This window comes from Carettochelys insculpta, chromosome 3 (assembly GCF_033958435.1).
Source record: "Carettochelys insculpta isolate YL-2023 chromosome 3, ASM3395843v1, whole genome shotgun sequence".
Lineage (NCBI taxonomy): Eukaryota > Metazoa > Chordata > Testudines > Carettochelyidae > Carettochelys > Carettochelys insculpta.
This window is the reverse complement of record NC_134139.1, coordinates 21,016,810-21,043,507: the sequence shown is the minus strand read 5'-3', so window position 1 is coordinate 21,043,507 and position 26,698 is coordinate 21,016,810. Positions and strand designations below refer to the sequence as shown.

Below are 26,698 nucleotides of genomic sequence, written 5' to 3'. Positions count from 1 at the left end.
CAAATTCTCCTTGATGTCCTAATTGGTTGCCAGTGAACTAAAAAGAAGTTATTTCCACAGAGATGTTTGAAGGTGGAGGTGTTCTGCACAGGAAAGAAACAAAAATGGAAAGGCCACCAGGAGCGATAGGAAAACTGTTCAGTTGTGTTAATTAGAAAATGTTTGTTTAAATCTTATTTTACCCCAAGAAAAATGTTGTTGTTGTTTTTTTCAAAACTGAAACATGTTTAAAAATGCTGACTCTGACAAAATATTCAGGAAATTATCAAAACAAAAAAAATTAATTTAAGAAAATTTTCATTTAGGAAAAATGGATTTAAATGTAAAAAATTCAATGTTATGTTTCCAATTTTAAAAGTGTTTTTAATTTCATTTTATACTTATTTTTACATTGTTCATGCCACGCCAGTAGTAGGAGAGCATAACATGTGCTCCCACTGCAGATATGTCAATGCAATATAATAGTTATTTGTATTCTTTACCTTTAAAAATTATTAAGTAACTGCTGCTTGGTAGTGATTTGAAACATCTTATACTCTTTTCTAGATCAAGGTGTCTCTGTTTCATTACAACACAAACAGATCAATTAAACTATTTCAAACATTGCTCACAGTGTTGTTGTAGCCAAGACAAGGTGAAGGATGTAATATCTTATATGGGACCTACTCCAGTTGTTGAATTAGACAAGCTTTTGAGCTGCATAGAGTTCTTCTTCAGGTCTGGGAGAGATCAATTCAACTGTTAACTGTTTTATTACACCACAAACAGAAGACACTTGGATCTAAAATAGAATATAAAATGTTTCAGTCATTGCCAAGTAGCAGCTGCCATTCATGATTTCAAAATTTCATAATGGAAATTTGAAATTCCAAAAGGAAACTAGAAATCCAAATGAAAATTTTGATATGAAAGTTCCTAAATAATTTCTTTTGAAATTTACTGTTTATAGGAAACTTTACAAATATTTGCTTTCCCATCTGAAAAAAAAATTAGAAATATAGACATTTCCCTCCAAATGAAACTCTGTCAACCAGTTCTACTGTTGATGATGGAATGGAAATGAGGGCTGTAGTGGGCATTCAACACTTGTCTAGGCACTGCAATTATCTAAAACTGAATATGGTCCTTCAAAACAAATGTCTTTCACAAACAGAGGTTATTGTGAATATAATGTGAATATATGTGAGGTGAGTTTGAGCAAATGCCCTGGAACATTTGACCTATGTGTTGGTACAGAAGTGCCCTGTGGCCCTAGTCCAACAAAGGGGTTAAGTGTGTGCAATTTTAAGCATATAAATAATCCCATTTGATTTCAGTGGGAGTACTTACATGCTTATATGTTTCTCTGGATTGGAATGTAAGGGCCTGATCCTGATTTTGCTGGAAGTGCTACACATGGTAGCCTTGCTACCATGGAATTCTCCTGGTGTTGTGGGTTTATTTTTCCATCTGCCATATTATATCAATATGCACTACAGAGTTAATGAGACATCTCTCACATAGTATATAAGCAGTAGGAACCGGGCAGAAATTCAGTGGCTGTAGAAAACAGACTGTGCCTGCACACATACCCATGTAATAATACTCTTCTGCTTTTCAATTGATGTGTTAGATCAACACTGGTCAAGCAGATGGCACCCCTGGACTTGATCTAAATGTGGCTGAAGCTTGGGAGCTAGGATATACGGGGAAAGGTGTTACCATAGGAATTATGGATGATGGTAAGTGTGTATTCCAAGACATATAAGGCAGTTTTACAGCTTTAAATAGCTTACTCAGTATGATTGTATGCAAAAACTTTAATAAAAAAGTGAAATAAAGTGTAACCAAGATTAATGGTAATGTTAATGCTGCTCTCCAGACTAGGTAAAGAGTTTGAGATTGGCAGGGTAAATTATTATTAGTGATGCACACACAGCTCTTTTATGAACCAAACCCAGGGGCATTAGCTGAACATGAGGACTTATATTTAACTTCAGTGGGAACTGCAACTGCCTGGCACATAGCGGATATAAGAGGCTTTCCCTTCTTCAAATATTGACAGTATACAGCAGAACTGAAATAATACTTTCTCTCTGGATGTCTATAGATGCCTGCATGTTACGTAGAATAACAGTTTAAGGTAAAGGGGAAGGGGGAGGGAAAAGAGCTTTGATTAATCAGACTGTCAATATACAAGAATACACAGCGCTTGTCTCTCATGACTTGGGACCACCAAACACTGCTTCAACAACACTTCAAACAAAATACACAGACTCTCTCAAATTTTCTCAGCACTCTTCAGGTAGGTGAATTTTGCAATATAGCTGCGTAGACTTGCCACAGTAACTGAACAATGCTAAAAAGTAAGTGAAAGGACTGAAACCAACAATATCCTCTGGGCTTCTTTGTGATCTGTCCCTGTTCTGTCACCCACTTTGTTCCGTACTCCAGTGAAACAGCTGGATAGATACAGAGGCACATTGGCTTGTAGTTAGTTACCCAGTATGTGGAGGACTCAGAGCTCTCTGGCCCATTTTCAATGGTCCTGTATAACACAGCCTGCATTTTCAGAGACTGGATACAATTGTAACCTGAGTGACAGTGAGTTGAGTGAAGCTCTGTCTAAATTACACTGCTGCAGGAATGCTAGTTAGCTGGAGGACATGTTTAGAGAGCGGAACAGAGCATGGAAGGATTTTTCCCCTGAGATCAGCTGATACGCTGTGACTTTTCTAGCAAACCAGGTACTTTCAGGAATGTTCTCCAGACCAGCACATTTTAAGCAAATGTTTGCCAAAAGCCAATTCTGTAGTTATAAATGTGAATATTTGCACTTCTAAGAGTTGTGCTCATCCAGTCAATGAACAGAAACATTGTGTGTCACCTGTGAAGGCCAGCCAACACTGCTCATGTTACCAATATTCCATTCTCTCTTGTCATTCAGAGCAAATTTGCTGAATTATTTAGGTATGACAGGTGGGGGGAGATCCAACAAAAAAGTCAAAATTTCTTTTGACCTTTTTAACGGTGTTTTGATTTTTTTAAAACTATTTTTCATTTTATTGCTTAAACAGACTCTCACCTTCACCCCACAAAAATAAAATGTTTTGTTTTGGGTGTAATTTTTTTCAACCTCTTCAATTCTGTCATTGAACCAAAAATCAGTTATTTTCACAGCACTAAATTAAATCCATTGAATAAATGATTGTTTTGTTTTGTGGAATTTAGGCATTAGGAATTTTGTTTGCTTTCTGGAGCAAATCACAGAGAAACTACAAAATGTTTAGTTTTTGTGCAAGACTATAAATAGGCCTAGTTTGCTCAAAATATCAATGGATGTGAGTGAATCTGTGGGAGATTTTTTAATTTGTAACCAAATTCAAACACAGATAACTGGATGGCACATGTCCCATGACAGTATTGTTGCAAACGTTGCACATAGGTCAGCCAATAAGGGGCAGAACAGAGGGAGGAAAAGGGGACAAATGCCCTGGGGTCTGATGAGTCAAAAGTTCCTAGATCTCCTGGCTGCCACCATTGCTACTGCAGCAGAGGTGATGCCCAGATCCCTGGGCCCTTTAAATTGCCACTGGAGCACTGCACAGTACATTCTGGGTGCCTCTTAGCGCTGCCTGGAGAGGCAGAAGTGCCTTGCAATGCACTCCAGGCAGTGCTGAGGGCCAGGAGGAACGGGTGCAGCGGTCCAGGTGGTGCTGAGGGCTAGCTGCTCCTGCCTCTGCCCCCTTTCCTCCTAAGGCCCTGTGCCTTTTGGGAGCGCAGAGATGCCCCCCCACCCTTGCCCCTTTGCCCTTGGGCCCGACGAGGGCGTCAGCTCCCCTAATCTCACACATCTAATTTAGGCTCTGTAAGCACCATGAAGTACCTTAGAAAGCTGAATGCACAGTCTGTCGTGATAGTCAGATGTTTGCAAATCAAAAAAAGACTTCTCTGTCACTGGTCATGGAAATAAACAGGTTTGCTCCAGAGATCTCACCATTCCTAACTTAATTAATATTCTGCCTACTTAATTGGCCTCTGTGGTTTCCACTGTCTACAATAGTTTCATTTCTTCTCTGACACTTGTGTAGTAAAACAGTGCTACTAGGCCCTGAATCCAAAGCCCACTGAAGTCTGTAGGCGTTTGATCAAAACTTTATAAAATTGTTTTTTTCTTAGCTAGAGGTGGTTATATCTCAGTGCTGGGTTAAACAACCTGTGTATCAATATGTACAATGCTAGACTGTAGTTAGGTATGTTTGTAAAGTATTTTAAAACTCTTTACTGCATAAATGTAAAATATTACTAGAGCTACCACTGCTAACCATGTATAATCCAACGTAGAAACATGTCCCATAAATTTGGTGTTTCATTTTCCACTTGGGTGCAGACTGGCACTTAGCTCCTCATATACTGGACAAAAGGCTCCCACCTGAGCTCACAGCTGAACTGGCTACCTAATTTAAAAGTCCACATTTGACCATTGGGTTGTCAGACCTACAAGTTTTGAGACCAGCATTATTCTTTATTGTAGTTTTTCTATAGTGGCAATTGTGGTTTTCTGTTTTATAGTTGTTATAAAGCATTATAGGAGTTTTGGTTTGGTCTCTTTTTTTTAACGTTAACCTTTGGTTTGTGTGCTGTCTTTGTCCTATTGCAGGAATTGATTATCTTCATCCTGATCTTGCCTCAAATTATGTAAGTACACACTTGACCTTTCCTGTAAAATGTAAGGCTCTTTATTGTTTTGATCTGTCTTTCATAAAAAATATTTACACACTGAATGGAGGAACTGCCCAGCTGAGCTACCGATCCTGAAGATGATAAATTTTACATTGAAAGCAAGTAGTCTAAAAATTGGACCTCGCAAATTGCCAGACACAAGCTTTCTGGGTAAGGGATAAAACAGCAATAAGACTGTGTGGAGGGATGATGTAGCTTACCTTTAAATAAGCTGTAGTTTGCAATATTGGATTCAGCATAGAAGTGAGTCACCTGGGAATTGGTGCTAAATCTTGCTGGTGAAATGCAGAGTTCACCTATTACATGAAGACTAACAGAGATGCTACTGCTGTTGGCTGTGGTGCTGTTTGTTCACAATGGCTATAACGTATGGGAGCTTGAAAACGCCGATAACCATATACTTCATTTACAACATGTGATTAAATTCAACATTTCAGAGCATGCCCAGGTCCTGCACAGGGGTTGTGTGTCTGCAGCACAATCAGACAGTTCGTACAGTGTAAAGTGATTGTTTCTTCAAAATCACCTCCGATTTACCTCTGTTGTCCTGGGCTGTTATCTCTTAGTATTCTAGACTCTGCTCTCTTCTCTTGTCATCTCTGACATTATTACTGCCTGACTCCCTGCTTCTGCTCGGTTGCCATGCTCTGTGTGTTCTGCTTTTTTTTTTTAAACATTGAAACTGCTGGCTAGGGTTGGGCCATTTAATATACAAAGGGGCTCAAAGAAATGATGGGGCTTCTGTAGTGCAATATTGTCTCTTTCTTGAAATCACACACTCAATGGTTGTGGCTCTCATTGCATATCAGGGTGTGCCACTTTCTACTTTCTGAGGTATTATTGAGACATCATTTTGCCAAGCATACTATCTCCCCTGCTCCATTCCACTTAAGGGACTGATTCCATCATCTTTGTTATAGAGCTATGTGATATAGGGTTGGGAGGGTCTGGAGGGGCCAGTTTGCCTAGTGGTTAGGCTGCTTGAGTTCCTGCCCGTGCTTGTGTGGTTGAGGTGCTTCAGCCTTTAAGGCATAGGCAGTAGGAGGACCTGGGAACATGGATGGAAAAGATTAGAGGGAACATTGGCAGCCAGCACGATCAGCAGGAGCATGGCATTGTCCGAACAGAGGATGAGGAAGATGATGTGGCAGGGGCAACTTTGATGAACTGCATGGAAGGAGCTGGGAGGCCAGAGAGAGAGGACAGCTCAGTGCAAGGAAAGGGATTTGTTTGCGGGGATGGAGGGGAAAGGATGGAATTCCAAAGTGTAGAAAAAACCCAGCAGTACTGAGTGACAAACTCACTGTGGGGCAGTGGGGGAGGGAGAGGAGAGAGATGAAAGTTGCTGAGGTGAGTAACAGAGAGAGAAGGAATTGCAAGCAGTGATGGAGGAGGGAACAAGGGAAATGCAGAGGGCAGGAAAGAAACACAAAAAGGGGTATGGCTCCAGTACAGCAAGGTCACCCTCTAAAACACTGACACAAACTTGATCCATTTAGGACAAGAGCCTAAAAATTACAAGGAATTAATTGAAATACAGGTGGTCCCCGACTTAAGAACACATCGACTTATGACCATTTATACTCCAGCTCATTCCCCTCCCACCGTGCGCCCCAGCTCACCTCCCCCAGCGGGGGGTTCCAGCTGCATGCCTGTGGCTCCCCTCCAAACCCTGTGGACCCAGCTCCAACCCCCGTGCCCCAACCCCTCCACACACCTGGGCCTTGACCCCAGCCCCAACCCCCATGGACCTGGGCCCAACCCCTGTGTGGCCCCAGATCACCCGGCTTGGCTGGCGCAGCACATGCAGGGCTCCAACCTGTCCCCTGCTCAAGCACTCAGCCCCAGTGCACTCCCGTTCAAGCCCTCCTCCGTCTGGCTCAACCCCTCCCTCCCACCGTCCCAGCTCACCCCACTCCCTGCACTTGGGGCTCTGGTTGTCAGCTTCCACCAGCATGCACAGGGGCTCTAGCCCCCTGCCAGCTCAAACCTCCACCACCTCAGTTCACCCCGATCAATCCCCCCTCTACCCGGCTCAACCCCCTGGTCCACAGCTGACCCCCCTGGCACACGCTGGGTTTTCAGTCGCCAGTGCGCATGGGGCTCCAGTTGTCAGCCACTGCAGGTGCCTAAGGCTCTTACCCTCCCCCAGCTAATCTCCCCTGCTCCTGTTTACCTGGTTCAATCCCCCCCCAATCCCCTACGACCCCAGCTCACGCTCCCCTGCATGCAGGACTCTGGCTTCCACATATGCCTGGGGCTCCCAACCCCCAGAGCACCGGGCTCCCACTCTAACCCCCATAGCCACCACCCCCACAGCCCTGGCTCCAACCCCTCTGGCTGGGCTCAACCCCTACCTCAGCCCCTGGCTACCTGGGTCCAACCCCCTGCAAGCCCCAGCTCAACTGCACCCGCCCACCACCCCTGGTGCCCTAACCCACCCCAGGCTTAACCCTCCTGCCCTCTCCCAGGGCCCCAACCCAAGCCCTCCCCGACTTATGTGATATTCAAGGTATGTGAGGATTCATGCATACCTCGAGAGATTACAGTATAAAGGTATTTCTGACTTATGAGCAGGTGTTCGGAATGTAACCCATTTGTATTTCAGGGACTATCTGTAAGCCATTATGTTTCAAAGATATTGCAGTGCTTCCACACAAAATGATATCCATCTATCATCACAAGACCAGTCTATATAGCTGGTGTCCTTGTGTCCTAGATTCAATATTAAATACCTGGAGATAAAGGACATGGCACAGTAATAACCTGATCCACAATAATTGTCATATTTTAGCCTACTAACAAAAAGTCATTTTAAAGTGTCATCATCTGTCATAAACATAGTACATATGCTGGGAGTATTTTTTTTCCCTGAGTGAATGTAGATCTACACTTAGTGCAGCAATCGATACACCTGGGGTCAGTTTAGTGTGTCATGTGAAGATCCACTAAATTGACCGCAGATCACTCTCCCATTGACTTTGATTCTCCACTGGAATGAGACATATAGGCTACGTCTACACTAGCACAATACCTCGAAGTCTCCTATTTCAAATTAAGAACATCAAAATAGGCTACTTCAACACACATCGTCTACACATCCTCAAGGGGTGGTGCCATCGACGTTCAAGGTCGCAGTAGCACAGGGGAACGTCCAAAGGAGCTGCCCCAGAAGGAGATGTGGAGCGTCCACACACACAAGCACTCCCTGTCCAAATAAGGGGCCAGGGAAGCCCCTGGATGGGGTCACAGGCTGGACTAGCCCTTCCGAAGCAACAGCAAGCCGCTCCTTTAAAGGACCCCTCCCAGACACACCCAGCCTGCATAGCATGAGGTCTGCAGAGCGCTAGCCACACTCTCGCAGACCAACGCACAGCAGCCATGGACCCCCAGCAGCAGCAGCAGCAGCAGCAGCAACAGCAGCACCAGCACCTGGAAGCCCTCCAGGTAGTCACCCACGGAGCAAGTGCCCTGCTAGGTGCTGCACAGGAAGCTGCCCAGAAGCTCCTGGCAGAGGAGCCTTCCCAGGGGGCAGACGGGGATGCCGCTGACCACCGGGCTCCCCTCTTCCTCTCCCGCTGGTGCTCCGCTGCCTCTGGAGCTACCCCACCAGCTCCTAATGGTGGGAGCAGCTGGTCATGGGGGAGTGGAACGATGACATGTGGCTGCGGAACTTCCGTATGCACCGGCAGACCTTCCCGGAGCTCTGTCCATGGCTCACCCCCCACACTGAGGCACCAGGACACACGGATGCAGTGCGCCCTTCCCGTTGAGAAGAGGGTTGCAATAGCTGTCTGGAAGCTGGCCACTCCAGACAGCTACCGCTCCATGGGACACCAGTTCGGAGTGGGAAAGCCCACAGTCGGGGCTGTCGTTATCAAGGTAAGGAGGCCTGGGCATGCATCCACTGGGGGTGCGGGGATGGGGGCCTGGGGTGGGGAGCTGGGGAGGGAGAGGTGCTGGGGAGGGAGGGCTGGGTGTGGGGCTGGGGAGGGAGAGGTTCCGGGGAGGGAGGGGCTGGGGGGGTGCTTGGGGAGGTACCCAGGAGTGGGGCCTGGGGCACCCTGCACACTTTCATGGGCACTTGTGTTCCCTCCCCACAGGTGGTATATGTGCTCAATGCCATGCTGCTGCAGAGGGTCATCCAAGTAGGGGGCCTGGATGTAGCCATCGCCAGATTTGCCGCCATGGGGTTCCTGAACTGCTTTGTGGCCCTGGACAGGATCCACATCCCCATCCACACCCCGGACCACAGCAGGGAAAGATACATCAACCAGAGGGGCTACCACTCTGTGGTCGTGCAGGCCATGGTGGACAGCCGGGGCCACTTCCAGGATGTCTACGTGGGCTGGCCCGGCTGCACACATGATGCCTGCATATTCCGGAACTTGGGCCTGTACTGCTGGCTGGAGGCAGGGACCTACATCCCCTAGAGGGAGATCCCTCTGGGGGACATTGTCATGCCCCTCTGCCTCGTGGCAGACGCGGCCTACTCCCTCCAGCCCTTGCTCATGCGCCTGTACGCTGGCCACCCAGGGGTGTGTGCTGTGGGGTACGTACCTGATCGTTCATTGCCGCAGTCGGGGGAACCCCAGTGGGCGGACACCTGGCTGGTGCTCTGGGAGGGGAGGTCTATGAGGAACCGCCCCCCTCGCTGCTGGACCCCTCCTCTGCTGTCCCAAGGGGTGGCTCTTTGGGTGGGCCTTGGAGTGCAGGCTGGCCTTCGGGCTGGATTCTGGCTCCAAGGCCTGCTGGGGCTTGTCAGCCGTGGTGTCAAGGGTGCTGGGGGGAGGAGGTGTCCCGGGGGCCCAGGATGGCCCTGAGCTCCCTGTGATATGGGCAAGCAGCAGGGGCAGCCCCAGACTGGCTGGCCGAGTCCTGGCCCCAGGCGTAACCCTGCCGCAACTCCTTCACCTTGCTCCGGACGTGATCCGGAGTGCGGGCAGGGTGACCCCAAGCAGCCAGGCCCTCGGCCAGTCGGACAAACACTTCCACGTTTTGCCACTTGCTCCTCATCGTGTGGAGCACTTCCTCCTCATCCCAGAGCCCCAGCAGGTCTCGGAGCTCAGCCTCCGACCAGGAGGGGCCCCGCCTCTTTTTGGCCCCCTGTTTGGCTGCCAGGGATGCCTGGGTCCCCTCGGGGGGGAGCCCTGGGGGCGCTCTGGGGGCTGGGTGGATGCCGTGGCACTGGGTGGATGGTTCGGGGCCTCTGGAGGGCGTGCAGGGCTAGCATGTGCATGTGCTGCTGCCTGCACGCTCTCAGCATCTCAACCCCTCACCTGATTGCCGCCATGGAGGACCCCGCTATATCAGAGTAGCAGGATATGGGTCGCGTACACACACCCTACTTCAACGTTGAATGTCAAAATGGGACGCTATTCCCATCTTCAGATAGGAATAGCAATTTCAACGTCTTGCCGCCTCATGTCGATTTCAACGTCAAAATAGCGCACGGCGCGAAGCGTGCTTTTTTGACGTTGCTCTGGCTACTTTGAAGTAGCTGGCTAGTGTAGATGCACCCATAAGGAAAGTCAGTGGGCGCCCAATGCAATGTAGACACCAAAGTATAGCCATTCTGGATGGGATACTCTGCCTAATTCTGGACTTGCTCACAGGTTTTTCTTTGGTTTTATTCCCTGATTGTACAGGAGTTCCTCCTGATTTATACAGGTATAATTAAATTCACAATGTCTTGGCTGAAGTGATGGCCCTAACAATGACCCAGATGATATAAAGAATTCATATCTTCCCTGGCTCTGGCTGCAGGGTAATTAATATTTAAATCAGTCCATACATATTTTATGTGAACTGTGCATTTAAATAACCTTTATGTCTATCTTCCATGGTATTTTGGCTTTATGTTTAACTGAATCCACACTGTTTAGCTTGATATTAAAGGGCACAATTATAATTGTGCTCCTGGTGTTACTGTATGTCTTCATCATTCGCAAAGGGAAGTTCACAGATGAAAAAGGAAGGTAAAGTAAATCATTTATTGGCTTCAAGGTCGAATAGCATGTTATAAAATATTTTCTTTGACGATGAACCGTCCAACATTCCACAGTGGAAATCTTGTCTTATGAAAGAAAGCAAATTTGAGCTTCTGTGGTTAGGTTTAAAATAATAATTTTCAGCAACAACTACTCCTAAAAAGCGGTAAATATTTATTCATAGTGGATAGGTCTACACTAGCCCTTTCTTTCAAAAGGAGCATGGTAATGAGCGAGGTCGGAAGATGGTAATGAGATGCTGCCATGAATATGCAGCGCCTCATTAGCATAATGACAGACATGACAATTTGAAAGTGCCACTTTTGAATTGCGTGCCGCCTATATAGACGGGGTCCTTTTGAAAAGACCCCCAATCTTCAAAAGCTCTTTATTACTATTTGGTGTTAGGAAGAATGGGCTTTCGAAGACTGGGGGATCCTTTCTAAAGGACCCACCTACAAGGGTGGCGCACGATTTGAAAGTGGCACTTTCAAATTGCCACAGCCGGTGTTATGATAATGAGGCACTGCATATTCATGGCAGCACCTCATCAGTATCTTTCGACTTCGCTCATTACCATGCCCCTTTCAAAAAGAAGGGGATAGTGTAGATGCAGCCATTAAGTGCCTCAACCCACATTTTTCACCACATATTTCCTTGACTGTGCTGTCACTATCATCTTTATTGTGCTATCTGTTTCTAGTCAGCTTCACAACAGGTTAGCGTGCACAAGAGAGAAGTGAGAACTGGGACTGGTCCATAGCAGGAACTGTGAGAATGTATGTCAGGCTATTACCTGAAAAAAATGTGCTTCATCTCTGAGCAAGCACTGTCGACAGCTGGAAGCTCTAGGGAGAATTTTTTAAAATATCAATTTATTCTAATAAAAATAAATAGAGTCTATCTGTAAAAATACCAAGTACATAATAAAAATGGCAAATATGGTTTAAAGTAAAAAATTATAGTGAATGCTCCAAATTGGATAGGGAATAAAGATTTATTGGAAGTAAGCTGTCCAATACATTCTCTTATAAATTGACTTACCAATGTTGCTTTTTCATTCATTTAACCTTACCTCTAATGCAGGAGGTTCTATATATTTGCTGGAAAGGTGGAAAGGAGGTGGGGTGTGGTATGATAGAAAAGTGGTTTTAGAAATCTCCCTTGATAGAATTTTGTTTTTATGAGTGTCAAGAGTTGCTGTAAAAATATTTATTCGGAACTGGATGCTTATAATTGAAGATCAGGTGGTAGTGGTCTCAAGTCAGCAAGGTGTTGAGCACTTGGCCACGACCAGCAGAACATTTACACAGTCAAGTTATACCATGTGCTTCATTGGGTCTATTCAAGTGATCAACTTTGAAATCCCCTTATTCCTATGAGCTGATAGGAATAAGGGGATTTTGAAGTTGGTGGGGTCCTTTCGAAAAGGACCCCCGTTTGGATGAGGTCCGTGGGAGCGAAGCGCAGCAAATTCGAAGAGCCACAGTCAGTGGCATGTTGATGAGGCGCTGAATATGCATTTCAGCACCTCATTAATAATTTTCAAAATGGCCATTTCAATGTCCATTTTGAAGTTTTTTGTCAGTGTAGACGTAGCCATAGACTTTAAGGCCAGAAGGGACCATCATCCAATCTGATATCCTACATGTTATAGAGCATAGACCTTACCTGTCTACTTGTATAATAGGCCCATAACCTCTGAGAACATTATTGACATCCTTGAATCATGATTTAAAGGCTTCAAGTTATAAACACTACACCATTTTTTTCTAGTTTTAACTTGCAGATGATACATGCTACATGCTACAAAGGAAGGCAAAAATCACCTAGGGTCTCCGCCAATCTGGCCCAGGGGAAGATTCCTTCCCAGCTCCACATGTGGAAATCAGTTGAACCCTGATTATGTCGACAAGACCCAACATCCAGATCATAGAATCCTACAGCTGGAAGAGACCTCAGAAGGTCATCAAGTCCAGCTCCCTGTCCAAAGCAGGACCAGCCCTAACTAAATCATCCCAGCCAGGACTTTGCCAGGCTGGGACTTAAAAACCTGTGGGGATGAAGATTCTACCACCTCCCTAGGTAACCCATTGCAGTGCTGCACCACCCTCCTAGTGAAATAGTTTTTCCTACTGTCCCACCTAGACCTCCCCCACTGCAGCTTTAGACCATTGCTCCTCCTTCTGCAATCTGTCACAACTGAGAACAGCCTCTCTCCATTATCTATGGGACCTTGCTTCAGGTAGCTAAAGGCTGCTATCAAATCCCTCCTCACTCTTCTCTTCTGCAAACTAAACAAGCCAAAATCCCTCAGCGTCTCCTCACAGGTCATATGCTCCAGCTTCTAATAATTTTTGTTGTCCTCCACTGGACCCTCTCCAAAGCGACCACAACCTTTCTGTAGTGGGGCACCCAGAACTCCAGATGTGGCCTCACCAGTGCTGAATAAAGGGGAATAATCACTTTTCTGGGTATGCTGAAAATGCTCCTCCTTATGTATCCTAATATGCCATTAGCCTTGTTGTCTACAAGGGCACACTGTTGACTCATATCCAGCTTCTCATCTACTGTAATCCCCAGGTCCTTTTCTGAGGAACTGCTGCTTAGCTAGTTGGTCCCTAGCCTGTAAAAATGCCTGGGATTGTTCTGTGTAGGATTCTGCACTTGTCCTTGTCAAACCTCACCAGATTTCTTTTGACCCAATCCTCCAATTTCTCTAGCTCACGCTGGATCCTAGTCCTACCCTCCAACCTCTCCCCCTAACTTAGTGTCATCTGCAAACTTGCTGATGCTGCAAAGCATCCCCTCATCCAGGTCATTAGTAAAGATATTGAACAAAACTGGCCAGAGAACCGATCCTTAGGGCATGCCCATTGAAACCAACTGCCAACCAGACAAAAAGCCATTGATTACTATACATTGAGCCCATCATCTAGCCAGCTTTCTATCCATCTTACAGTCCATTTATCCAATCCATGCTTCCTTAACTTAACTGGAAAGAATTATGTAGAAGATTGTATCAAAAGCTTGCTAAAGTCTAGGTATATCACATCCATTGACTTCCCTGTGTCCACAGAGCCAGTTACCTCATCATAGAAGGAAATCAGGTTAGTAAAGAATGACTTGCCTGATGAATCCATGTTGACTATTACTGATTACTTCTTCTCTTCCAAATGCTTCAAAATTGATTCTCTGAAGATCCCCTCCATGATTTTTCTGGGGAGTGGGGTGAGGCTGAGTGGTCTGTAGTTCCCTGGAGTGTCCTTCTTCCCTTTTTTAAAGATGGCCCCCTACATTTGCCTTTCTCCAGTCATCTGGGACCTCCCCTGATCTCCACGAGTTTTCAGAGATGATGGCCAAAGGCTCTGCAATGACCTCTACGTACTCCCTCAGCACCCTTGGATGCTTTCATTGCAGCCCCAGGGATTTGTGTATGTTCAGCTTTTCTAAATAAAATTCTTAACCTGTTCTTTCTCCACTGAGGGCTGCTCACTTCCTTCCCACTCCATGTTGCCTAGTTCAGTAGTCTGAAAACTGACCGTGCCTGAGAAGACCAAGGCAAAAAAGCATTGAGTATTCAGCTTTTCCCACACCATCTGATCAGAATCTTCAAGATCTGAAGAAGTGGATCTGTCCCACGAAAGCTCATCACCTAATACATTATTTTGTTAGTCTTGAAAGTGCTACAGGACCGCTTTCTCATCTTGCACTTGGTTGCCTCCCTCATCCAGGAAGGGTCCCACATCCTCTCTGATCACCCTCTTATTGCTAACTGCCTGTATAAAACTTTCTGGTTACCCTTCACACACCTTGTTAGCTGCAATTCCAGTAGTGCTTTGACATTGATTACACCCCTGCATTCTCAAACAATATATTTATACTCTTCCCTGGTCATCTGTCCAAGTTTCCACTTCTTGTAAGCTTCCTTTTGTGTGTTTAAACTCACCAAGGATTTCACTGCTAAGCCAAGCTGGTTGCCAACCATGTTTGCTTTTCCTGCTGTGAATCATGATGGTTTGTTCCTGTGTCTTTAAGAAGTCTTCTTTAAAATACTGCCAGCACTCCTGGACACCTTTCCCCTTCATGTTAGCATTCCAGGGAATCCTGCTCATCAGTTCTCAGGGAGTGAGACACCTGGGAGAGAGTCTCCAGTTGTTGAGGGCACTTGCTACTAGCAGTCACAGCTGGGCCACGTGCCAGTGTGCCCTGTCTCATCCTACCATTCTTCTATAAACTTCCAAGTGCAGTCTTTCTGTACTGCTCCTTCCATTGGAAGGTTGTTCCAAAACTTCTCTCCTCCCATGATTCCTTCATCTAATTTCAAGTCTAAACTTAATGGCCAGTTCATATCTATTTGTTTGTGTTAACATTACCGCTTAACTTCAAGAACAGCTTTCCCACCCTGGTATTTATCCCTTTGATGTATTTATAGAGAGCGATCATATTTCCCTTCCGTCTTCATTTGGTTAGACTAAACCAGCCAAGCGCTTTGAGTGTCATAAGATCATTTTTTCATTCGTCTGATAATTCTAATAACTCTTCTCTGCCCCGTTCGAGTTTGAATTCATCTTCGTTAAATGCTGCACACAGTACCCTGGATTTTTGGGAGGAAAGGCTCTTCGAAATGCCCGCGGCTATGCAGCATGCCGGTGCTATGAAGTTTGACACTTTGATGTTGCCGCAGAGAAATTAGCCTAATAAAGGACTGCATGTTCATCGCAGCACTTCATTAATAATCTCCCATCACCCTGATGACTGGGCCCACTTCAAAGAAGGGGTAAGTGTAGACATAGCCAAAATGAAGCGTTTCATTTTGGTTTTCCCAAAAGATATCAAACATTGGAATGGGGAAGGGGAAGTCCAAAATTTCTGTGTACCCAAAACTGCATTTTCTATTGAAAAATTATTCCAGTGGGCATCTCCTGACCAGTGGTAGTTTGAATAAAGGCATAAATGCACAATGCCCAGAGTGGGGAAAAAGACAGGAAGAGGCCTCACAGAAGGGAGTGCGGTGAGGGGGAAAGATGAGAACAGAGAGGAGAGCAAGCAGTAGGGTGTACAGGGCTTTGCAAGCTAAGACACAGGGCTGTAATGTGATGTGTGATCATGAAAAGTCAGGGAAGGGTGAGGCACATGGTGAAAGGGGACTCTAAGGAAGATGATTTTTACAGCACCATTTTGAACTCCCTGAAAAGGAGGTGAAATGAGAGTCATTTGTGCCCAGACTGATAGCTGAAAAGCAAAACGATCAACATCTAGACAACGGGTTTGACTGTGGGGATGAAGAGAATGGTGGGAGCTTTAAAATAGTTGTGTGGCATCCTTTTCTTTCATACTCACAAATATCCAGGCAAAAAATGTCAATGCCAGGGTAAGGAACGTGCAATGTTTGTGTATGTTACCAAAACACCTGCCCTGGGTCTATCCTGTTTACAGGACTGGTCCTCTGCCAGGATCAAACACTTCTGAGAGGCCACGGCTGCTTCAAGTGCTTCTCTGTAAGGTTGATTGCTGCAGTGGTATTTTCCATTAGCATCTGAAAGCCCTTCCATATTGTGCTGTGTGTGTACAGGTTACCTTTCCTGTGGAGCTGGGTAATAATGAGTATAGCAACTTGCTCTCCATAAGGCAGGGAGTTATGACAAAGCTGTAATTTTCCATTCTGCACAGTGACTGTGGAGATGATCTTTAATGGAAGATGAATATTTTCTTCTAAGCTTTGGAAGCTCTGTAGAGACTCCTTCAAAATTATTTTTTTCCACTAAGAAAACCCTTAATTACAAATGGATAATTAAAATACGAAGCGTAATATACTCCCTGGTTTGCTTGCAGCTCAGACCGTACGTACAGATCTAATGATGTTCACGCATAAGATATATAACGTGCTGGGCAGACCAATGAACATACATTGCAGGGTCTGAGAGCTGTTTATTAAAAAAGGAAAATAAGGGGAAAAGCAGCTGTTGGTTTTGTGTTCACAAATTTTGGTAAATCATTTGAGAGAAAAAGCCTGAATGAGAGCAGGGGAATTCAGAGATAAAAGAGAACAGGAAGAGGGAGAGAAGTGGGTTTTTGTCTCATGCTGGTTGCATATACTGCTTGTATAGTATATTCCAGGTCCAGACCTTCATCTGGTATAAATTGGCCTAGGTGCTATATCCGGTTTACACTAGCTACAGTTCTGAACATTCACTGAGAGTGGTGTAAATAAGATCAGAATCTGGCCAAGAGCCTCTGACCTGCTCCTGCTTTGGCACAATCCATCAGGATTCCCCCAAAAACATCAGATACCTGAGGTGAAAGTTTAGGAGGCAGTAGGATGTAGATATGAACTCATCTCCTAGCTCTGGTCTGTGAGAGACCAGTTTGCTCTGCCCAACCTAAACATTTGTTTAGGAATTTTGAGAGGTTCCTCTAAGTGAGCCTTAGAGGGAGGTCACTCTCTCTAACTATGCCACCTAGCTTTCAATAATCAGTTGGCAGGGGACTGGCAAGGTATAGCAGCATTAGTGATCTAAAGGGCCTTGAGCCCTTAAGGGACAGGGTAGGTAACCACTTTGCGTGTGCAGATGGCAATCGCTATCAGGCAGTCATTGTCGGGGAAATCTGGAGTCGCCAGATTGAGAAACGTTTACTTATCCACTTTCTCCCCAAAGCCATATAAATACTCACTACCTGATTTCAATGTGGGTAAAATAGAAGTAACTCTATTGAAGTCCATGGAAGTACACTGATGTACAACTTCTGCAAGTGAGCACACGCGAGCCTGCTTCCAGGCCTCCTCATGATCTCCATATTTATGTAGTCCCTCTAACACAGGTTTTATTGCTCTAACACCATTGTCTATATTTTGAGGTCCTTACTTTTTATTTACTCTGTTCAGGAAAACACCCATTGACTTTAGTGAGTTTTGCTTACATAAGCAGTGAGTCAGGGACCTCAGGACACAGCCCTATGTTAATTACTGTTTTGACTAATCAGACATTTCTAATTCAGATGTAAACGGCATGTCAGTTTCCTGTGTCTTGTTGCTTGCCTTTGAAATACAACCTCAAGATTCCTTCTTATACCAGCAGGACATAGGCCCCTGTAAAAAGCAGCCAAGCAATCTTAACTTTCTCAAATTTTGCTTACTCATCAGCAGCTAAACATATTATCAGTCCCCTGCTTGTTGCGGTGCGGGAGAGGGGCAGACCTGAGTACAGTGTTGAAGTAAAAAGAAGTCCTGTGGCACCTTATAGACTAACAGATATTTTGGAGCATAAGCTTTTGTGGGCAAAGACCTGCTTCATCATATGCATGAGTGGGGGTTCCAGAGGAGGGTTTAAAGAGAGCATCTCAGTCTAGGGGAGGGCCAGAGTTGACAAGGTCAGTTCAGTCACGGAGGACGTGGCCCATTATCACTAGTTAATGTGGAGTTGTGACATCAAGCCAGGAGAAATCAGGTCAGTTCAGTCAGGGAGAATGTGGCCCATTAACAGTAGCTAATGCAGAGGTGTGATCATCAAGAGTGGAGAAACTGCTTTTGTAATTGGCCAACCACTCCCAGTCTCTGTTCAGTCCTTGGTTGATGGTGTCAAATTTGCAAATGAATTGCAGCTCTGCAGTTTCTCTTAGGAGTTTGTTTATGAAGTTTTTTGTTGTAAGACTGCTACTTTTAAATCTGACAAAAAACCCAGTCAAGTAGCACTTTAAAGAGTAACAGAATAATTTTTTAGGTGATCAGCTTTCGTGGGTCTGTCCCACAAAAACTCATCACCTAATAAATTATTTTGTTAGCCTTTAAAGTGCTACTTGACTGCTTTTTTTGTTTGGATAGAATACAGACTAACACAGCTATCTCTCTGTCACTACTTTTAAATCTGTTACTGAGTGTCCAGGGAGATTGAAGTGTTTTCCTACAGGTTTTTGTATGTTACCATTCCTGATGCCTGATTTGTGTCCATTTATTCTTTTACGCTGAAGTAATGTTGAATGTTGAAGTAATTATCTTATCATGTAAGCAGTGAAGCAGGGAATGTTTCTATTACTGCTATGACCTGCAATTTCCATTGTTTGCTTTGGGACAAAATTACTAAAATTACTATTGGCTAATTTTTAAAATAATAAAAGGAGGACTCTTACTTGTCATAAATTATGTACAGCAATATGTGGAATGAGGCTCAGCAACAGGATAAATGGCAGCAATTTGGTATAAGGAGTTTTTACTTGCGTTTACAATGTCAAACCATTTAGAGTGGTTAAGTCAAGCTGTTCTGTGGAAAGCACCAGCTGACCAGTTCTGGCGACTTTTCTGGATGAAAATTTTCATTCAAAGTAAATTGTCCAGAATATGCTGGTTTGGGTGTGACCAGAGCTATTCAGAAATTTGAGTCAAACTCCACAAATAGTTTTACCAGAAAAAAGAAAGGAAAAAAAAGTCAAAATCATTCATTTCAGCATTGTTGAAACATCAATTCTGATTTTTTGCTTCAGAATGTTTTACTTTAAAATTTTTCTTTATTTTTAAAGTGTTAAAATAAACAGTAAACATATTTTGTTTGATCCAAACAATTGTTTTCTTTGTTTTTTCATTTTTGGCTGGAAAAAAAAAGTTAGTTTGAAACTAACCAATATTTTAAAATTTTTCAACTCCATCACTGAACTGAAAAATCAAATATTTGCTCAGCTGGATACTAGTGACCTAATTCTGCAGAAATACCAGTGTAAATCACTAACTTCATTAGAGACACCGAGCCAGGTCCTGAACTTGGGTAAATTGGTACAGCTCCGTTGAAGTCAATAGGATTATGCTGCTTTACATCAGCTGAAGATATGGCCCAAAGGGGTTACATCATGCAGAGCTGATAAGTGAATAGTGTCAGGCCATCCTGTTACAAATTTTACTGTAATAGCCCTGGCCAGTCATTCAGTTATTCAAATTAAAAGGGAAACTCATTTTGAAGCCCATGTTTGTCTCTTATAATTCCTTAAAATAAAAGCCTTCCAATATTTTGGTAATAAGTAAGGTGATTTCTGTTGGGAGGTATTTTAGTGTCCATTAGTGGTCATCTATGATGTCATGGATTCATTAAAGCCCATCATGTGAGCAATGTTTAGAACACTGCTTTTTGGAACACATATGCATGTGATCTCTCCATGCTCTGGAACACTTAACCCCATCCCTTGAAGGGGCCCAGTGGCACAGACTGTTGAGGAGTTCCAAGGCAGAGGCCAGTATTGAGGTAACTGAGTCTGTGCTGTCACATAGCTAGAGGGTGGGGCATGGCATTCTGGAACTGCGTAAAATAACCTAGGTCCCTGTTAGATCCTGAGAGATTTTGAGAGTTTGCGTGATGAGTCCTGAACTCATTTTTTGATGAGCAGTAGTGCTGGCAGCCACCATGGGCCCAGGGGCAAGGTGGGAGAGGGGGCCCAGCTCCCCACCCCAGAAGGGGCAGGGTCAAGTGTGCGAGGGGCAGGGCTTAAGGTAGTCAGCCCTGGGCCCCTCACACTGCTTCAGAGTCACACATAGGCTGTGTCTACACGTGCACGCTACTTCGAAGTAGCGGCACTAACTTCGAAATAGCACCCGTCGCGGCTACACGCGTCGGGCGCTATTTCGAAGTTAACTTCGACGTTAGGCAGCGAGACGTCGAAGTCGCTAACCTCATGAGGGGATCGGAATATCGCCCTACTTCGACGTTCAACGTCGAAGTAGGGACCGTGTAGACGATCCGCGTCCCGCAACGTCGAAATTGTGGGGTCCTCCATGGCAGCCATCAGCTGGGGGGTTGAGAGACGCTGTCTCTCCAGCCCGTGTGGGGCTCTATGGTCACCGTGTGCAGCAGCCTTTAGCCCAGGGCTTCTGGCTGCTGCTGCTGCAGCGGGGGATTCATGCTGCATGCACAGGGTCTGTAACTCGTTGTCGGCTCTGTGTATCTTGTGCTGTTTAGTGCAAGTGTGTCTGGGAGGGGCCCTTTAAGGGAGCGGCTGGCTGTTGAGTCCGCCCTGTGACCCTGTCTGCAGCTGTGCCTGGCACCCTTATTTCGATGTGTGCTACTGTGGCATGTAGACGTTCCCTCGCAGCGCCTATTTCGATGTGGTGCTGCGCAACGTCGATGTTGAACATCGACGTTGCCATCCCTGGAGGACATGTAGACGTTATTCATCGAAATAGCCTATTTCGATGTCGCCACATCGAAATAGGCTACTTCGATGTAGGCTTCACGTGTAAACGTAGCCATAGAGTGGTAGCACAGTGCTCTGCTGCATTTGGCCCTCTTTGTCCCCCTGTCGGTGGGGGCTGATGGTGAGCAAACACTAGCCCTCCTAAGAAAGCAAACTGTTAGAACCCATGAACTCCTTAAAGAATTTCCACACTTCAGTCGCCTTGTGATGTTGCCCACACAAGACCATGAAGCTGGAACAATGGCAGCTTAAAGTCACAATAGTTTCCTTCTGAGGCAATGACAAACCTGTCATTGACTTCAGTGGGAGCTGACTCTGTGACGGAGATTTCCAAATGGCCAAAAGGACTTAGGTACCTATCTCCCCATGATTTTCAAAGGATGTTGGGTGCCTTGCTACCTTCACTACATTAGATCTCCCACATGGTAGGTGTGCCCCGACCACTGCTTTTTTGGCTATACTGGGGTGAGGTTGTCTCTTTCTGGGTTCTTTTCATGAGGAAGAGTTGTTGTGGCTCAGACAGCTAACCTAAGATGAATCCCAAGCAGAGAGAAAGCCCTAAGTGTGGCACCTATCTAATTTTGAGGGACAGCGCTTAAGCCCCTCTTCTTAAGATTTCCTTCTTACTGGGTTAGGTGGCTCCCCACTCAGATTGCTAAGCAGTGATGTCCCCTTGCTTTGGAGGATGAAGATGCTGATTTCAAAAATACGCCTGACCCTTAAATTTACTGTACATGGACAATGTTTTTTTTTTTAATTCTGTAAAACCTCTTCTGGTCCAGTAAACAAATGTTATCTGCAGCAAGAGGGTAGAGGGATTTTTGCAGGTGCCAGTTATGTTATTTTTTTGACTATTATATAGACTAATTATGACTCTCTCTTGAGCAACTTAATATATGTGCACCTACTGAGCTCAGAAAGGGAAGCTGTGATGCTAAGATGACTACAGCAGTGTCTTCTTGTTTTATGAACTATGAAGTCACAATGTAATCATAACTACTATGAAACTTTTTAGCTTTCAAAGCAATTACAAAGTATTGAATAGTCGAAAATGGCATGAGGGTTGCAGTTTAAATCTTCTCAAAAACAGATCCCTAGAAGACCCATCTCCTATTGTCTGAGATGAAAAAAACTAGCCCCATTCAGCATGAGAACCTGTGATTTTCAAGGGTAGAGGGCACTGAATTTTGTAACACTCGCACCTGTGCTTATAGCTGAATCTAAACTATTTCTTGCAGCAGAAATATTACTCTCACTCCTTTAATAAAGCATAGATGTTAGTACAATATGAGAGAGTGAAACCCCTTGGTGTCTTTCAGGATTTGAGCCACTGGCCAGATGTTCAACTTGTACTAATCAGCTTTGGTCCATTGACTTACAGAGCTGAAGCGGTGCTACACTGACTTATGGTAGCAAGGATTTGGCTAGAAAATATTCTCAATGTACAGTTCAAGCCTCTTAGGATCAAAATGGCACCTGAATATCACAGGTCCTATGGACTAAGTAACCTGAAAGCCCTGCAACAGTCTCAAAAAATTTCATATCTTTTCCCTATTGTGTCTACCTGAAAGGAAAGTCTGACATAAATCTGTTCCTTTTGTGTCAGACAAACTCACTGTGATATGCAGCGTCAAGCATGGTCATAGTTAAACTAAAGGCTCGTGACAATGCTGTGAAAATGGTCACTTGTTGCTGAGTGCGGTCATCTTCCATGGGAATTTGTGGATCTTCAGGTGGCTGATAAGGTCTATCCTTGAACCACAAGTTCTGTTACAGTGAGAATAGATGTCTCCAGGTATGAGAGGAGGCTGTAGACACCTGCTTGTCAGCAGGCAAGTTCAAAAAGCAGGGGACCATTGCGTAGGTCTTCTCTCCATTTTGAGCAATCATGGGTAAGTGTCTCCCAAGGGTCAATGTCAATATTGCACTTCTTTAAGTTATCGTTCAGCAAGTCCTTAAGATGCTACCATTGTCCTCCTACATTATAGTACCTTTCTTTCAGCTGAGAAAACAGGACCTATTTTGGGAGGCAATGGTCTGCCATCCAGACAATACAACCAGTGCAGCAGAGTTGCTGATGGATGATCATTGCCTTGATACTGGTGGTCTTTGCCTCTTCCAGAACACTAACGTTGGAGAGCCAGTCTTCCCATTTGATCTCCAAGATCTTGCGGAGACAGCATTGGAAATACCCCTCAAGGACTTTCAGTTGATGTCTGTAGGTTATCCAAGTTTTAGATCCATACAACAATGTTGGGAGAGCAACAGCTTGATAAAGTAAAGCCTACAGCTATGTCCTAAGTGCTTATTTCTCCATTTAATTAATCACCTGCATCCAGAGTACTTACTTGGTACTAGGTTATTCCTATCACTAGTAATAGTAATCACCTTTCACTATTCTTTTGCACTTTTAAGTGTCCATGAACAGTTGCCCCTTCATCTCCCCCTCCACGTGCAGTAAAACAAGGAGTGCATATGTATGTGAGTTAGGGTTGCCATCTTTGGTTGGATGAATTCCTGGAGGCTCTATCACATGACACTAGCTTCAATTTAAGAGTACTCTTTAATTCCAAGAAACTCCAGAACAAATCTGGAGGGTTGGCAGACTTAATAGGGGTAGGCCTACACATAAGCTGGGGCTGTAGGTAATGAGCACTGCATGTGCAACTAACACAGCCATAAATAGTGGTGTAGATTTTGAGGCATTGCTTAGGTGTGTAGTTCATGCACATCTGACCATTCAGGGTGTATACACTAAATGGCTTTTGCATGCTCATGCCATGCCTTCTGCATCTACAGTGCTGTTTTTAGCAGTGCAGTCACGTGCTGCCTGCCTGCTTTTATAGAGCCTTCTCCATCGCAGTGAAAAATGTTAGCATGGGGAAAGGCTCTGGCAGTGAGGAAGCAGCTGGGAAAGGAGCTGCTCCCCACTATCAGAGTCTTTCACTGTGGCAGGGAAAGGTTCTGGCAGCCTCCCCTCTCCACAAAGCCTTTTCCCTCACCAGGGTGAAATGCTACAGCATCTGAAAAAAGGCTCTGGCAGTGAGGAGGCCCTGGGGACATGCTCCTAATGCCTCTCCTGTGTTAGGGAATTTTCACTGCATCACATAGCTGCACTCCTCAGTGAGTGTGGACACAGTCTTACTTTCACTTTGGTGTGTAGCTACATGTACCTCACTCACTACCACAAGTGCACAGAACATCTAGGAGTGCAGGAAATAGCACTCCTGCATCAATTCTAGGCTGATGCTTTTGAATATTGCTTATGATCACTACTTCTGGGCTCAGTGGTGAGTTCTTGTAGACTTGATCTTTGAATATCCCCCTACCCCTTGTTTATCTGGAATAGAGGGAAATATGCTCTCTATTGGCTGTGCTTATGGAGATAACAAAACCTTTTCTGTATCCCACTCTGCTGATTAATTTGAATCAATCTTTTATGCAGTGGATCAGAAACTTTCTATCACAGTGATTTTTATGATGGAAACTGCTGTTTCCTATAAATTTTTCCTGTTTCTTTTGGCTCAGTTTTGACCAGAATCACAATATTGTCAGTTTTTAAGTGATGTTAACTAATGCATATGAGAGACAACTGTTCTCTCTTCCTCTCATGTCATCCCTCTGTAGACGGTGTAGGTATGCAACCACTGTCTTTAAAACTTAGCATTGGTCATTGCAGTGCAGTGTTTAAAGACACCACTGTTATTTCTTATTCTAAGTATGGGAATATAGTTGAGGATAATGGACCTGAATTTCCATCCTTTTACACCATCTTCATACCTTTGTAACTCTGCTGTCTTCCAAGGGATTACACTGATGGAAAAGCCTAGTTTACAGATGAGAGAATCAGGTCCTGTTTTTTTCTCATTCCACAGTGTAGTACCAGTTGTTTTGTCTTTTCGTGCCAGCCACAGAGTATGTCCTTAATATTTTCATCAGTAATATACAATATATAAATACAAATCAATGAATCTTATTTTTCTAACCTTCCTTTTACAGATGTTGTTCTTTTTTGCTTTAAAGAGATCAGCAAATAACTCATTCTGTAATCAGAACTTTTGAAAGCGCTGCTTGCTCTGACAGTGCTGAACAATAAACCCTTTAATTTTCAAAGCAACTTCCAGGGCTGCAGCCATCCAATTTCCCTTTTATTTTATGGTTGGTAAACCTCTAAAGCCTGTTGTGTACCACTTTGAAAATGAATGGGTAGCTGGCTAAGCACACTGATAGTTATCAGCTTTTGTATTTTTGCTTTCTTTTTCCATTTGTAAATGGAACCTGGCTAGGTAATTAGCTGTTCAGAAGCTGTTCAGATCCTGTTAACAATGGGAATAGTACTTCTGATTTCCTACATATCACAGTGAAAATTACAGAGCCATGATAGTAGCAAGTTAAGTTGTCAGATAGCCTTCATTTAGTAGTATAAATGAGGCAGGGTAAGTTGAGTTTACTCACTTCTCATTTGGGGGATATGGTGCATAGTTTGGGTTGGTTTAACTACTACTTTTTTACCATTACACCACTGCCTTTATTAAAAACCCAGTTGATACTTTTTCATTCCCAAATTATTATGGATATGTTTTCATAAAAGCTGATTTCTGCCAAAACTCTCATGCTTTTGCTTAGTCCAAAAAAAGATTTGTGAGAAAGAAAGTTTGACTAGATAAGCCACTTAAAAATTATTCAGGAGGTTATGATAGAATGTTAACATAGTACTTTGTACATTACTTGTTAAGGATCAGGACAATATTAAAAAAATGTGGATAGCCTGGTTTGCCAACAGGGAAGTCCACTTCCTCTTTTTATGCTAGAAAATGTAACCAGATTTTAAAATAGCGCAGGCTTCTTTTTGGCTCATCTTCTATGTATAACTTAGTATGAAAGTTTTTCCATTACAAGAACAGCCCATATTTTTAATACAAGAATTCCATGAGAGAAAGGGATCATAGGGTTTCAATAACATGCAATACAGAGTCTAGTTGTAACAATAGAAATGAAATGTCATCCTGTTTAAAATGCAGCTCTTATATTGCAGCATTAAAAGTAAGGAGGCCAGGAAATTCTAGGAAGATAACTTAATGTCATAAGATGAATCTCTTAAATAATTTCGTTGATTTAAGGAACTTTGAAAAATGGCGTTTTCTCTTTCCAAAAAGTTTTCCCATTTTTGCTGTTGTAAATGCACACTGTAGTTCAAAAATATCTATCCTGAAACTCCAAAATGTCTTCTATTAATTGTAATGCATTTTAGAGTTAGTTGAATACCCAAAATTTCCATGAAGTTGCCAGAGGTTTCATAAACTTCTGAAAGATCTTGCAGAGCTTGTAAGCTCTATCAGCCAAGTAGTTTCGGTACAAGTAGATGACGAGACTGACAATCTATGCATATGTAGTTTATAAACTGCAAACACAGTTGCTCTGATCCATTATTATTATTATTATTATTGCTATTGCTGCCCCTCCTTCATCCTGGAAACTTGTAGTGTTGCCAGTTTCGGTCGGATGTATTCCTGGATGTTCCATCTCCTGATGTAAACATTAGTTCAAGTTTAATCTTTAATTCCTGGAGACTCTCAAGAACATCCTGGAGGGCTGGCAAGCTGAAAAGTTTGTCTCACATGCCCCTTTTTCCAACACAAGTGTCCTGTTGTGACACCGTTAGCGTGCTTCTGCTACGTGGTAGCGCCTGGTGATTCAGAGTCTAGATACACATTGAGTGTAACTTTGTTTTATTTACATGAAACCACCCCAGTCATAGAACAAAGGCTGTCAAACAGCTTGCAGGACAATTCTTCCTTTCAGAAATCTCAGCC

General features: G+C 44.1%; 1 protein-coding gene across 1 annotated transcript in view; it reads left to right on the top strand.

Moving 5' to 3' along the window:
• The window catches only part of PCSK2 (proprotein convertase subtilisin/kexin type 2), a 204,243-nt gene that overhangs the window by 121,377 nt on the left and 56,168 nt on the right, over positions 1 to 26,698 (top strand). The window contains exons 4-5 of the mRNA XM_074989445.1: positions 1,613 to 1,721; positions 4,640 to 4,677. Of these exons, the coding sequence (XP_074845546.1) occupies positions 1,613 to 1,721; positions 4,640 to 4,677 (147 nt within the window). The remainder of the gene's footprint in view (positions 1 to 1,612; positions 1,722 to 4,639; positions 4,678 to 26,698) is intronic.